Genomic DNA, 15,438 nt, shown 5'->3' with positions numbered 1-15,438 from the left:
ACAGGCTGATTAGAGACCTTGATTAAAGAATGCATCTTTCATGAGCATTCTGTTATTGATGTTACGTGGTAGGATTTTTCTGTTACCACAAAGAAATCCAGGCTAGTTTTTCAAGTCACGTAGGAGTCTTTCTATCTCCTTCTGCTTGAAAGGTCAGTGTGAGATCTGTAGTCTTCCTCCTCCTTTGCGCCTCCTTCTCCTGTATTTTAAACATGGTCTTTGTAAGAAAGAATTGTTAATGCCACTTCTCGCAACAATACATCAAGCAGCTTATTCCAGTGAGTCCTTCGGCTGTAGGTTTCAAACAAGCATTTCAATTGCAAACTTAGCTGCAATCCCATTAGGAGCCTGCCTCATGTTCCCAAGAATATAACAAGAAGCTTGGAAATGAAAAGTCCATTTTCTTTTTTAAGACAAATTCATTTAGGGGTATATAAATTATGGTAGCATTTTTGAGATTTAACTTGCTCAGGGGAAATGGCGGGGGTAATGAATTTTTCAAGCTATGTAGGCCAAAGGTGGAGAGATTATATTAACCACGTCTGCCCTGAGTGGGACTGCTATGTCCCTTATCCCAAGCCTGCCAACAAATGAAATACTCAGAAATTGCATTAGAATCTGTCCATCTGTGAGGAGTAGAAAGAAGCAGCTGGGTGCACCACGATGATGCACATGATCACGCCAACTCAGAAGGTGCTGATTAAAACAACTTTCTGTAAATTTGCAGTATCGATGTCCGGCACAAGAGGCAGAGAATAGCCGGCCACCTTCCTGTTAGTCTCAACTCTGCAGACATTGAAGCAAGGAAATAACAAGGCTAGGAGAAAAAAGGAAATGGAAACTAACATATCGGATCCCACTCAGACAGCAGGCTCCCCAAAACTTCATTAGAGATAAATTAGGTCTCAAAGGAGATGCTAATACTTCTAGAAGGAAGGGTGCCCCAAACCTCACCTGAACAACAGAAACTCTTCAACCCTATTCTCCTGCAGAACAGATGAGCGACACTGTGTTATCCCCAGGAAACAGAAGATTGCTCCATCTTGCCCAGGAAGATAAGAGAGCCTGAAGTAAGAGGGCTTCCAAAGGCAGGTTTCTAAAGCATGCTAAGAACAACTCCTCAGCATCTGATCTGGGAGGTTTTAGCCTTCTTTCTCACTGACTTTCTGAAGTCAGTGAGGAAACGAGCATCAACAAGCAAGTTACACAAAATATACAGGAGAATAATTATTTTCTTTTTCTTCTCTGAAAAAGAAAGCTAGCAGCATTAGAGGTCAGGCACAAGGAACAAATTAGTGTTTTAAAAACAAAATTTTAAGTGTGATGAAGTGCTGCTCTACACAGTTTCAACAGCTTCAGTTCATATTCCCTTGGCCGACTAACACAGAAACACTGTCAGATCAACTCCTCTTCCCTTCTGTGTGTTATCATTGAAGTTATTTCAGGACAAACCAGCAGATGACTTTCCAGGCACTACTATCTGAACCAGTGCTCTTTCCTGGCAACCTAATGCAGATTGCAGGACATTGATACAATCAACTTGCTTGCCACACACATCTCTAAGCAATCATCTTACTCAATGAGGCCATTTAACCTGCAGGAGCATTCATTGCCTCTGCTGCTTGAAGAACCGCTCCACCTTCCTCAAGGGGTAAGTAGGCATGAGCCTGTTACCTGTATGAAAGGAGTTGCTGCTAATAGAAAGAATGGATATGACAACAAACAAGGATCACAAAATGGAATTCAGAGTTTTATTTCCAAAAAAGTAACGTAGTGTTGGAAAAAAAAAATCAGGTTTAATTAGTTTTCTTCTGATCTGAGTGGCTACAAAAATAGATTCTACTCAAATCCATGAAGCCAATTAGCAGTACTACAGCAAACAAATACCAAAGTTACTCATTCAGATACCACATACAGCAGTCAGAGGAATCTAGCATATATTATTTCATGTTTGTTTTTTGTTAAGTAAATTTATAAAATGTTTGTTAAGACTGAAATACCCATACGATTAAAAAAAAATGGTACAAAAAGTAATTTTATACCAGTTGGAGGTAACAGTGCACATTTATTAAAATCCTGCACCAATGCAGTAATATTTATAATTTAAAACCCAGCCCAGTAGAAAAGAGAAATGTGCAAACATTTAAAAGTTAGATGTACTCAGAGGCTTGTGGTGCATTAGACCTGGCAATCCACTTCTGTCCTAACACAAGGCAGGCTCCAAGAGATGTCTAATGAGGCACTAAAAGGGGAGGCCAAGGCAGGCATGCATATGCATGCAAGTTGCAGCTCAGTAGCCTGCAATGCAGGGAACACTGATGTGCTCTCCCCAGGGACGGTTTGCCCAATCAGTAGTATTATGGCACGCAATCCAATCCCAGGAAAGTCCTTGATGAATTCTGGTCAGTCTGCTGTGGGATTTAAGAATGCAAAAACCATTTAGAAAACAGAATTTTAAAGTTAAGTTTTAAGAAACTAGTATTTGGCCCCTTTGATGTGCATCACTGTGTCACTACAGGAATTCACACTGGGCCCAAAAGCTCTAAGAATACATATCTTTGCACACACACACTCCTATGATAGATGTGAGATTATTCTGAAGGACAATGTCCTGCATAATAACTTTCCCTCTCCCTGCCTCTATCTTCTGCCCATGGGTTTTCATAATTAATACAGACCTGTGTTGCTGTTGTCACTATTCAAACCTTTTTTCAAGCACAGAGAAAGGGAAGAAGAGTATCCCGTGCATTCTGATCTGCTTAGTAAAAGCATCCATTTATTTGAGAGTCCTTACTAAGTCTCAACAGATTATTGCTGCGAGCTCTGCTGCCTTTCACACTTGTTTCCTGTTAAGTGTCATGAAGGAGCCTTCAAAGGACTTTTCTTTATTCATTTAAAACTGATTCAGCATACTTACTTGTGCGGCACATAAGGTGCTGAACAGTGGTACTACAACACAGACAGCAGATTCCCAGTCTGAAAATTCAGACCAGAGTTCTGCACTATCGCAAACCATTTATATAAGCTGAATGTTATAATTTCTGTGTTTTTCTCTTTGCTACTTCAGTTGGCCTGAAATAACTTTAGCCTCACCTACCTCCTCCATTATTTAGTCTGTGCTCTACTGGACTTCTTGCCAAATTTCTTTCTGCATAGCTCCTGCAATGACACAAGGTAAGTTCCATTACTGCGATGCAGTATAAAGACATTCTTCTCCCAGCTGCTGACAGAAAACCAGGATTAAGTAGTGTCCAGAAGAAGTGCGCAGAGCAGAGCATGTCAGGCAGTCACTTATCCTTACGCACCAGCAGTTACCAATCCCACCAAGCTTCCTGCATCCGTTGCAAACAGTAGTCCTTTGTCTATATTTCTGTAGCCCCTGACACCTGAACATCAGTATTCTAAGGATACAAGATAAAGCCCCGCACCCACGGTGGCAGCTTAGCTCTACTGTACAGACAGAATGGGAGCAGAGATACTGAATATATCCAAGTGACAAGTGTCAAGCCAGGATTAAAACTCCAGAGTCCCATCCTCGGCCAACTAAGCCCATGTGGCCTGACCTTAGATCAGTATGGGTTGACACAAATAGAAACCTGTATGCGAATAGTCAGAGTCCTGTTCCTTTGGGATGTGGGAATGTGATCTCTCCTGCTTTTCGGAGAGAAAGAGACAAAGCGTTATTCATTAAAAATAATAATAATAATGGGACAACATGTGAAAGAGAACCAGCATCTCTCATACTCTTCTTCCCTTTGACAGTCCATGGGACACATACACGAACAGGCTCTAGCACAAGGAGCTCTACCATCTTTTGTTGGGCATTGCCCTACTGTCACTAGAAATGCCCTCCCTTGTCATTCCCACCCTTAGAAACAGAAGTTGGTAGATACTCACCCTCTTCCCCCCTCCAGAGTACTTTGGATCTCCCTCAGAACTTCTGGAAAGCAGAGAGTTAAAACAGTGAGCTAAGACAGCAGAGATCTGCTTTCAAGGCAGCAGACGAGCTGCATTCTACCTCCCAGCAGAGAAGCCTTTAAAACTTGCTTCCTTCCACAGAAGGCCAAGCCTTATAAATATCATTCCCCTTCAGTAGTATGGGCTTTTACTGAACAGGCTGGCACAAAGGACTCAAGTAGTCATGTGCTAGATGAAGTGTTGCCGGCAATGGTGTACACAAGAACTAAAATAAACGGTTGGTTCCAGCTGTCATTTCACACAAGCCTTACTGGAAAGTAAAGGTCAGTCTCTTAACGCTGTGGTGAATGCAGCTATGTGGAAGAACTCCCACCCTAGGGCATGACTGTCAGCCCAACCCCTTATTTCTACTAATTCATAGGAAAAAAAATGCAGTATGTCTACCAGTCTTGCATAATTGCAGATCACTTGGGATTGAATGCTGGAACACAAAATCTCCAGCAACTTTCTTCTTTTCCCACCAAGAAAGGCAGATGCCCTGATTTTAGCAAGATTTCATCTCACTCACTTTCATCATTGAGTAAGGCATGATCCATCAGCCTCCCACAATTCCTTTCTGAAAAAAAAAGAAAGAAGTAAAATAAAAGTTTAAAAATAGAAAAAAAAAAGCTGGAAAAAAGATTAGATCTAAAACTATTTATTCTTCCCTGTATGGAAACCGTCAGGTCACAGCCTGAACCAGTGATTGAGCACCTGGTGAAGGGGCATAGCCAGCCCGGCAAGCACAGGTGGAAGCAATTCACCTGTGGGACCAGAAAGGGTGACCCTGGGTCTGTTCCTCCTTAAGCTCATTTAAAGCCTGGCAGCCTTGAGGGAAGGATCTCTACTCAGAGATCACCTCCTCTGGGGTATCTAGTGAGCCCTGATCCTTATAAGGGGATGAGAGATTTCTTCTTTATTTCTTGATTGCAACTGCTACCTTTCTTGGGTGATCTGAAACTGGTTTAAGCAGCTATATCTGCTACCACTCATATCTACATGCCCACAATAGAACAATTTTGGTTTTTTTTCCTTATTAAGTACCTGTTGACTACACTGAATGCTTCACAACTCTCACATACGAAGACTTTTTTTTTCCAGCAAGACTATTCAGCTAACAAAACATATAATCTGTAATTTCAGATTTATCTTCTTACAGTCTCTTCCAGCAAAAGCTACATTCTGTCCTTTCTAGACAGCTTAGCCACACTGTATCTACCTTACAGCTAGCAACTGCTGTGTCCAGGCAGGTCAGAATCTTTCTCTAGTTTGTCTTCTAACTTTCCCTTTTCTTAAGGAGAAAACAACATCTTTCCTACTGCTACAATACTTGAAGGATTTACACATCATCATGCTATATTGACTACAATAATTTTTGCTTACCGTCTTCTCCATAGTCACCTGAACTTCTTCCTGAAACCCTGGGAAAGGAAAGGTGACAGAAAAACACTGATTCTGGGACAGTAGGTGCAGAGAATTCATGAATCCTCTTGGCAGCTACAAGAAATCCTACTACACGTTAACTAAACGGCTTGTTAATCAAGAATGTAGTAAGGGCTTGATTTCTTGGTGATAAAGAATTCTATGGACCCGAGAGAACCTAAATAGTCTACCATTATTTGCTGAAGTTCTGAGAGGAGGAACACTAGATTTTCTCTCAGAGCAATATTTTAGCTTCTTCAGCAACAAATAGCCCCCCAGGTCTACTAAGAATCACGTGTCAATCTGATATTGTTGAGAAACAAGTAACCCAAGCTACAGCTTAGAGTTTATGACTCTAGCTTAGAGACACCAATCCCAATGCTTGACTGCTTTGCCCCAGCAGCTGTACAGAAGCAGGAAAACCATCAGGGAGAAGGTTCCATTTCCTCATTCCAATCCATCTAGGAATATTGTCATTTAAAAGCTTCTACCAACATGGAAAGGAGATAGACTACAAGAATTCATAACACTGCCTTGCCTGCATCAACTGCAACACAGGAGCAGATCAAAATGTTCAGATGCAATCAGTATGCCAGAGTTTTACAGACTTTACCTGGATTTTCTTGAAGCATTCTCCATGACAGACCTACTGTGCATGTGATTGTTGCTTGAAACTTCTGGCACATCCACAACACACCGGGGCTCCACTAACCATTTGGTAGAAAGGGAAAACCTCTCAAACTCCGATGGTGAGATGAGATAGAAGCCTATAGAGGATTGCAAATATATAAGCAATTCTCAAGTCCAGGAAAATAGAGGTTAGCCAAAAAACAAACAACAGAAAACCACCCTATATTCTAAGGGTACTCTCTGGCAGAAAGGCTTTGCATTTCCTCCTCTTTAAATAAGGCAGAATCATTTAGGAAGACATTACTTCAGTTTCCCGAGGATTGGTTAGCCTAGAGACTGAGCAATATTATGTTGAAAGATAACTACCTTGTAGTGCTCACGCTTCTGAAAAGCAGCAGAAAAAGATGTAAAAACTGAACTGCAAAGAAGAGATAAGCCTTCAACAGTCATAAAATGTTGGACATCAATTTTTACACTTCTGAGCGTTGAGCCACAGGTAATAAGAGACACAATGCAGCCATTTTTACAGTTTCTGCTGCTCAGAGAGCCACTCTCATATCTCCAAACACCAGGAAAATGGTCAGAAAAGCCAGTTGTAAACATTAAGCCCAACAATCGTTATTCCATTGTTTCAAACACATGGGAGGGTCAGATATTTTGGGAGAAGCATGTCTTACCTTGGCCATATTTAGTGAAAACACAGGATGCAATGCCACTCACATCCTCTTTACGAATGCAAGGGTAGCGAATCTGTAACTTCAGGAAGGGCAGTGAGATGATCTGAACATCTCCCAGGTTAGTCAGGACAGCCAGGTCATTTTCACTGTAATCATCAGTCTTGCAGCTGCCAAAGTTAGCAACCATCACTTTTCGTACTCTACAGCCTTCCAGTGCTGTCAGTTTGAGCTTCAGTTTTGAGCTAACCTTGGGCAGTGTAAAGACCTGTCAACAGAAACAAGACGTTGATGTCTCCTTCCTGAACAAAGGCCACGGCTGCACCCCAAGACATGTGCTGCTCCTACCTTTAACAGTGTTTTCATTCACAGTGAATACACTCAAGTGTAATCTGAGTCAATCTGGCTTCCCATTCATGGGACAAGTAACCTGCCACAGTCAGTGTTAGAGTCTGTTTCTGTTCTGAATCTGCTTTTTCTGATAACAGGGGGTTTTACTCTTCAGGTTGCAAATTGCATTCCTCTACTAATTATCTCAAGAGACTTTCACATTTGGCTACAAATTTTTACAGAAAAAAAAAAAAGGTGAGTTACATTAACTGTGCATAACTTCCTATAGGAAGCTACTTAAAGCCTTCTCCTCTACACTGACTGGTTAGCATACCAAAACAAGAAACTTTGTGGTTGCTTCATTGAAATGCCTACCAACTGTTGCTTCTATGTAGCATTACAACCAATTAACTAATAGCAATTAAAGTTGTTTCCCTAAAGCAGAAGCTGCCTCATCTAAAGAGTATTAAAAATATTGGAATAAAATGTGTATGTACACCATGCACATAATTATGCGGAACATCCAATTCGTCACCATACACCTAGTTCATGGACTGTACCAAACAAAAATGCCACCTCAGGAGTATTATAAAAGTACCGATGAATAAACACTCCTAAGAGTTCTCCTGTCACTGAACACTGTGCAGGACTCTAGCAGATTTTAGGCACAAGTCCGTACATACCTCCTGAATGAGACTCACCTTAAATTGCTCTTCGGATACCACCAGTAGTTGATGGCTGCCTTGCATATCAGGGCTCTTAGAAAGGTCATGTGCTACTTCCAGAGGTTCTGGGAGAGGTATGTTGCGCCCATCCAAGACAAGTACACTCACAACAGGAGCCCTGTGCATCAGCTGAATTTCTTTGGCTAGCCAAGCAAGATGAAAAACAAAAGGTAACAGGAGTGTAGTCAGAGACACTGTTAAAAACCTCACTCCCTCTTGGAGCTGGAGACCTATACAAGATTTCCATAGAAATACTAACTAAAAAGATTTAGGAGTTAAAGTATATTTGAACATAAATGGTTCTTGTTAAACAGTAGTCATTATTACATAAAGATAACAGGTAGAGTTGTCAAAATAAGGTATGTGCACTGTAGCTTGATGTTAAATTTCAGTGGCAGCTGATGTAACTTTAGATTTCTGAAGTTAGCAGGAAATATAGCTAAAGTATATCAGACAGTGCTGCAGTTCACTTACTCTGCAGTTCACTTACTGTAGTATCATCTAACTCAGATGCTGCTGCATTTAGCCCCACTCTCAAACAGGAGTAATTGAGCTGCCTTGCCTTTCTGTTTCTGTGGTTAAAGACATGCAACTCACATTTACACAAGTGACAGCTCAGATCTACAAGGACACTCATTTTCACAAAGCGTACTTACCTTGCTCTGCCCTGACAGGTTCATCCATCCTTCTCTCTGCTGGCGGAACACGTAAACAGAAGGCAAAGACTGTACCTCCATTGGTGCCTGCCCACAAGGATGGGCAGTGGCGGGAGCCTAGAGCAACAAGAGCTCGTGAGCTAGCCACCTTGGACACACACGAGTTATTTACATCCTCCCTTTGTTTTCATCCTACCTAAATAGTTTTATATTAGGGGCAGACTTGCCAGGGAAACTACAGGTTCTTATCACTTCTCTTTCCAATATGCCTCTGTCAGAAGCTCTGAAGTGTGAACACAGCATGTGAGCAAAAGGAACAGAACGATGCTTTCATCATTCACAACACCTACTGCATCCATTTCTCACATTTGTATCAGGCACGAGCAAGGGAAGCTTGTGCACAGTATCAGCTTGGGCTCTGATGCACAGTACCACTCACTCTCAGCAAAATTAAATTCTCTGCTGGGACAAGAATGAACTTCAAAGCAATGAGATAAGGAAAAGCTTATACTCACAAGTCAAAAGTCATTCCATCACATTTGAAAACCATACATACAGACTACAACCAAAGATTAACTACTACTTGCCTTGGATTAACCAGCAGCCAGAATGGCTAGATAACAATTCTGCATAACAACAGACACTCTTATTCTGTATTAGGTTTTTTTTTGAATAACACAAAGTAGGATACAGAAGGTGCTGAAATTTCCTGGCAGTAGATCCTGATGCATTCCTTCACAGAAGGAGGAAAAAAAAATATTCAGAAGAAAGGAGATGCCTTTTCTACTCACTGTCTCTTAGGAAGGTATCAGCAAAATATAAAGTGCGCACAAAGCCAGTGAAAGAGTCTTCTGCAGATCGGGCTTCAATCTTCCGCTGGACTGGAGCCAGTTCCATTTCCTGCAACATGTCTTGTTCAAATTTGCCATTTGCTTCGTGTGTCTTCAAAGACAAGGAAACATAGGGATGAGTGTGAAATAGTAAGGACAGCAGCAAAAGAAAGGGAAAGCACATTCATAACAGTGATCAGACATATTCTGAATCATAGGTTCAACTTGAGAAGAGTATATTTTCACTAAAATTCTATTTTTATTTAATAGCTAGTAGCACTAATTCATTTTTGCCCTTAAATACCAATATATATAAAAGTATGTAAACGATCTCCTGTTCTAGGCAGTCTAAATTAGGAGCCTACATGTTCCATGTTGTAAGCAGATGGGACCCAAAAAAGTGAAGCCCCCACCTCTGAGGTATTTCCACCACCTCCTCGCCGCTTCCTACTGGACACTCGGCTTCTTCTAATCCGCCTGAATGACTGACGGAGGGACTTTTTCAAGGACTTCACCCGAGACAGTGGGCCTTCTAAAGCCAACTGATCACTGGGATGAAGTGTACATCTGAAAGAAGGGAGACGCATCGTCAGTTTCTACTGGGTGACAAGCATTCCCAAGAGTCTAACAGGACATACACAAATGACTGTACAAGAATATGTCTACGTTCTTGAAGATCTTCAAGGACATAGACAAATGAGGCAGGGCTTCTTGTTATACTGATTCTCTCAAGATACCTCTTCTCATGACATGCTTAGTTAGCAATTTCACATCATCATGAATAGGGGATTACTCAGAAGTAAGATACTTACTTGACAAAAACCAGTCGTTTCTGCTGGTGATCAAACAGCCCAAACCCATGGCTAGTACCAAAGGCTACAAGCTTCCATTCAGAGTGAAGGGCCAATGAGGTGACAACAGCTGGTGGTTGACATTGGACAAGGACAAAAGGCTGAAAACCAGCTTCAAATCGAACAGGTCCATCTCGAATCTTCAGTTTCTCGTGACCTTTCCATCGATAGCCCTCTTGGTCCTGCAAGAGATCTGCTTCAACTTGATCAACAACATGTTCTGCATCTTCATCATTCAGTTCCATCACCAGTACCTGAAAGAAAGAGGAAAAGTTCTGCTACAGCTTCTATTGTTCAAGCAGTCCTCCAAGCTGCAGGCCTTCTAAGCAGTTGCAAAACCATAGCACTTCTCAGAACTCATAAGGAGTTAAATAAAATCTGAAAGACTGATCTGAGAAAGTAGAGAACTACAAAAAAAACATTTTCAGCGACTGAACCAATTCACCACTACAGAAACAGACATTTCCAACCTTAACATATCTTCAAGTTGCACTGAGACAATCTGCACTAAAAACAAAGTTTATTTCAGTACCTGCCCAGCTGTACCAGCTACAGCCAAGTATCCGCTGTATTTACACAGGTAGATCTTCTGGATCCCAAGTCTAGGATCATCACTATAAGGGTCAAAAGTACCAACCTAGGTGAGAGAATACACAATGGGTAGACTCTGCAGATGCATAATTATGCCAAAAATTAAAACTGCTCAGGTTCTCAGAGAGCTTCCACCAGCAACAGCTATCTTACCTTGCGAAGTGGAGGCCATTCATCCTCACCCACTGTGTTCATATTATCATTGGGATCAGCATCTGTGAGAAATACTCTCACTGTGCTTAGCTTATAAAGGAGATGTAAGCAGACACCAGATGCATCCCAAAACCGCACAGTGCCATCTTCGTGCCTGTACAAAGAAAAGAAAAGCTTCATAACCTGCAGGACTAAGTTCTGTATTTACATTGCTCCCTTTGAACCAATCTGGATTACTGCCTGCACTTCTACACTGGCATTTGTGAGGGGGAATGGGTAACTAACTCTTCAAATAAAACAACATTATAGGCTAATCTGTGGATGCCACACCTGTTTGCTCAGAAGCAGAAGATATAGTTAGCCTTACAAAGCTAGCAAACCCAGCTTTGAGATTTGTGAAGTTGCAGCCTCCACTTTACAAAATAAGCAGGCAATAATGTTAGCCTTAGATCAAAGGATGAAAAGCAATTGAAAATGGTTCTGTGATTTATTTTTATTTTTTTAATAAGTACATACCCTGTTAGAAGCAAGTCCCTCTGAGGAGGATCAGGAGCTATGTTGGTGCCACCATCAATCGGCCATGGCTACAAACACATTAAGGGAACACAGTGACTTCCTAGGCAGTGACAGAGTAAAGAGAATATGCAGCCAGGAGGAGATCATGAACTTTGGTGCAAATGGAAGTGAAACAGCTCTTGCTGTTATAGCTTTTGTTTGGATTAGATGTTCTGACACCAGCTGTACTTTTTAGCATAAGACACTCTACACACTTCCTCAAGAAGCTGTGCCAAAAGCTCCATGCTTCTAAATGAGAAGTTTGTTACAACTGACAGCTGAAAACATTCAGATTTCCCTTCAAGCTTGTTAAAGCCTGAAAAAATATCACATTTTAATACCCCAGCATGAGTAACTTTTGGTGGTGCTCTGGAAAAAAAGCTCTTCACAACTCTATTAAGAAGCAGGACAACATCTGCTGAGGACTTATCCTCAGTCAACAGAATGCAGTCAACAGAACAGACCACCACATAATGAGCAGTGAAGCTCTTCTTAAATGTATGGAAACACATGTACCTTTAAAGCTGCCATACCATATTTGAGTAGTGAACATTCTGCTTGCTCCCAGCACTGATAATCCTCTCCCAGAGTTTCAGTGGGATGTTGGAGACATGGTGTGAGCAAGTGATGGCTGAGCAGTGGAGAGAAGCCAAGTATGGAGGATGGACTGCTGGCCAGCCTACAGATTTTAAGTCTATAACTATCAGCTCTTCTTCTGCCAGCACCACCATAGCAGAAGGGTCATCAGACTCTGGAGAAACAAGATTCATTGATGTTGACAAAAATTACTACCCAAGATCAATAGAAACAAGCTTCCAGTAAGCCTTATACTAAAACTGCAATCATGGAGCTCTACAGAAACATGTTTTTGTTGGCAATACCACTAAATGTTTCTGTTTTTACTGGGCCTATTAAGGCACTAATATTAATAAATCTCAAGACACTAAAGATCTATGTTTCTTTACCCCACTGCTGGGACCAGAGTGACTGTATGGATTATGCTGCAGAATAAAAATGTTAGCAACATCCATGGCTGCACATCACAAGTTCATACACACCACAACAGATAAATACAGCCAGAACTCTAGACTTACCTACAGCTAATTAACAGCATATGGTGGACAGAAATGCATACAGCCCAGTGTTGACCCACTTAGTGCTGTTAGAACCACAGTCCATCTAAGGTAAGCTGCTTAAACACATTAATGCCTTGGGTTCTGCAGAATGTTCCTCTGCCTGAGCTGACAAGAGTTTCCAATTCAGCTCTCTTACTCCTCAGTTTTCCCCAGTTCTAGCATGTTGTGCCACATTTTCTGCACTTTTTAAAGAGTGTGCATATCATACAACATATATTTTTATATACATAGGATTTAAAAAGAAATCTATTACTATAATCTTACAGGTGACATCTGACAGAAACAAGATTTTTCTTTGTAACTAATAATTAAATCAAGTGGAGAAAAATTAGCCTGCAAGGACTGTATTACGGTAGCACATGTATGAGAGCCACTATAGTAACTGGTGGGATAAACCAAAAACACGGATCCAGTAACAGTTAACATATCTAGAGGAAATTTAAGTCAATGCATGGCTCTAAATGCGTTGTCACAGCTGGGGTCTGGGGAGGTAATCAGCGTAAGCCAAAAGCCAACTTGCAGCTCTTTGCTGACAACCCTTACTATCTTGTGCTTCCACTTTCCCCAGAATATACTTACAAGACATGTCTATAAGCAAGCACATACTTATTCCTATTCACTCAGTAGAATTAACTTCAAGTAATTAGTACACTACACTTAGTTAGACATTCCAAGTTTCATCTGACTGGCAACAGCCATAATGCAGCACTAATCAGTTCAGTTTCTTCATGAAAAAAAACCTTCAGTTTTATTTGCTTTATTATGTGTTGTCATTCATAGTTCCCACTGAACCTCTAAATAAAGGACAAATATGATACTACCTATAACATCATGCATGTTCAGCCCTGCACTGTATCTACTACTGCCAATATTATTTTCCCTACAAAGGGGCATATCTGAGCTTGTTGCTTATGGCAAACATCTATTTTAGGCTGCATAAAGTAGCAAGCATACTAGTTGTTCCCTCCCCCATGACTGACATACACCCATCCATGTGCTAATGAAAAGTAAAAGAAAACAGTATTAGTGCTTTTTAAAAATTGTTTTCACAGCATATTTAGGATAGAGGAAAGTCACCACCAATCACCATGCTGCAACACATGAGCTTTGTGCTCATTAAGTTAAGTGGGTTTTGTATACAATTAATACCTTCATCATTGCAGGGAAGACTGCTTAAGGAGAAACAAGGCAAGCTACATAAATCCAACTAAGCTCAGGCAATTAGCCACAAGAAAGCTCGTCAAAAACAGAAACCTCATTTTACTGTAAAAAAACCAACTTTTTTTTTTTTTTTTTTTTTTTAATTGCAACAACTTCAGCTCCCTGTGGTAGCTCCTGTCTGTAGTCACTAGAACATAGTTTAACTGGATACCTTCAATCCTTGGGAAGTATAAATATAAAGCCTGTTAATCTCAGTTACTTAATCCTAACAGGACTTAAAATTCAATTCCTGCATATGATTTCTTCACAGAAAGTGACTGTTTTTTTTTTAATGATAAAAAGCTAAACAGTGCTTCAAAACTAATGGTTCAGCACAACTGGAAGATGTTTATAAAAAGTATCCTTGCGTAGGTAAAGACTTAAAATAACAAACATATACAGGCAGTTCACCTCAGTAACACCCTACCTATTTCACGACTTATGAAGGTCAGCTAAAGAAATCCAGTAGGGAGCAACATTCCTTCACCAGATTTCTAGTCTGTTTTATACAATAAGCCAGAGGGAGGCAACCTGCATGCACACATTTGAATGCCTGCTACTGCAGAGCACATGCCGAGAACTGTCATCATCACCATTCACAGTACGCAAGACAAATAGGTCTGGAAAATATTCAACTAGGCAAACCAGAAAAACTTGGAAGATTCAGCAACACATTTGCTTACAAGCTATTCAAAGGGATCAGACCAAACTGCACAAGTCTAGATGCAAATTCCAGTATTGCGCATTTGGGGAGCTTGAAATAGCAATTTTATCTTCAGTTTCTTCAAGTTAACCAGAAACAAGAACTACATCAGCATTTGGGAAAAACTCCTGACAAATCCATGGTACAGTGAAAGAAAAGGCAAAGAAGTCCTACAGCAGAAGTAAAAATCCGACAAACTGAAATATGTTGCAGAATGAGTGCTATTTGGTATTTTGCTGTTTACATTCACGTTCACCAGCAGTAAGTAAATTAAGTTCTCTACATCCTGACCCTGGGCTCTGTCTCCTCTGCTGATTTATTACCCAGAGGCCTAGTCATAAATCCAGGTAGTAATTAAAAGAAACATTTTCTCAGTGGGAGTAAATTCTATTTTTAATTATTGCCTCCTTTGAAATGCTGTTTCCAAACAGTAATATTCAGATCCTGATTTCACTACCTGGATATGTCCAGTGTCCAGCTTATACAGACATGAACTTAAGGGATCTTTCCTCACTAGTGAAGTAGATAATATTTTAATGAATGTTATCAGCCCATTCGTTCTGTCAGTATTTTACACTTCATTTTTAAAGGACAAGATCTCTCTCTCTGAGTCTCAAAAAGCCCCCAGACAATTCAACTTCTTCACAACTCATAAGCTACTTACACCAGGAAGATTTCTAGATGAGCACACAGCTATTCTAGCTTTTCAGTGATGACCTGCAACCACATACCTGCAGTAGGCTCTGAACTGAAGATGACAAAGAAGTCTATCACTCGTGATGTGAAGTCAAAGGCTGTTTGCTGGCTGCCATGGATAACAGAGATACTATGCCGGTCACCATAACTAGCCCGGGGCATCCCTCCTTGGAATATAACGTAAGGAAGCCTTAAGAGAAAGACAGCGGCATATGCTGAAGTAAGGAGCAAGTGCAACTTCAAAGACATAATACAAGTCAAACTTTGACCAAAAAAAAAGCCTACATCTTAAAAAGCTACTCTGAAGTGCTCTTATGGTATTGCACAGT

At 40.8% G+C, this 15,438-nt stretch overlaps 1 protein-coding gene across 14 annotated transcripts in view; it reads right to left on the bottom strand.

The window, feature by feature from the left end:
- Nucleotides 1-1,737: 1,737 nt before the first annotated feature.
- Nucleotides 1,738-15,438, bottom strand: part of LLGL2 (LLGL2, scribble cell polarity complex component) — a 34,264-nt gene continuing 20,563 nt past the window's right edge. For 11 of the 14 annotated variants that reach the window (XM_046902240.1, XM_040649932.2, XM_046902245.1 and 8 more), the window contains 18 exons: nt 15,145-15,299; nt 11,908-12,125; nt 11,336-11,403; nt 10,820-10,973; nt 10,608-10,712; nt 10,037-10,329; nt 9,638-9,791; nt 9,186-9,336; nt 8,395-8,511; nt 7,715-7,881; nt 6,687-6,951; nt 5,993-6,146; nt 5,341-5,378; nt 4,487-4,534; nt 3,898-3,940; nt 3,597-3,651; nt 3,098-3,159; nt 1,738-2,411 (listed from right to left, as the gene is read on the bottom strand). In XM_046902240.1, coding sequence (XP_046758196.1) covers nt 3,106-3,159; nt 3,597-3,651; nt 3,898-3,940; nt 4,487-4,534; nt 5,341-5,378; nt 5,993-6,146; nt 6,687-6,951; nt 7,715-7,881; nt 8,395-8,511; nt 9,186-9,336; nt 9,638-9,791; nt 10,037-10,329; nt 10,608-10,712; nt 10,820-10,973; nt 11,336-11,403; nt 11,908-12,125; nt 15,145-15,299 — 2,239 coding nt within the window. In that variant the 3' untranslated portion in view covers nt 1,738-2,411; nt 3,098-3,105. The remainder of the gene's footprint in view (nt 2,412-3,097; nt 3,160-3,596; nt 3,652-3,897; nt 3,941-4,486; nt 4,535-5,340; nt 5,379-5,992; nt 6,147-6,686; nt 6,952-7,714; nt 7,882-8,394; nt 8,512-9,185; nt 9,337-9,637; nt 9,792-10,036; nt 10,330-10,607; nt 10,713-10,819; nt 10,974-11,335; nt 11,404-11,907; nt 12,126-15,144; nt 15,300-15,438) is intronic. The other 3 variants (XM_046902241.1, XM_040649929.2, XM_046902244.1) reach the window with 1 other exon arrangement.

This window comes from Gallus gallus, chromosome 18, assembly GCF_016699485.2.
Source record: "Gallus gallus isolate bGalGal1 chromosome 18, bGalGal1.mat.broiler.GRCg7b, whole genome shotgun sequence".
Classification (NCBI taxonomy): Eukaryota; Metazoa; Chordata; class Aves; order Galliformes; family Phasianidae; genus Gallus; species Gallus gallus.
Note: the sequence above shows the minus strand (reverse complement) of the source record. Positions and strands in the feature narration are given on the sequence as shown.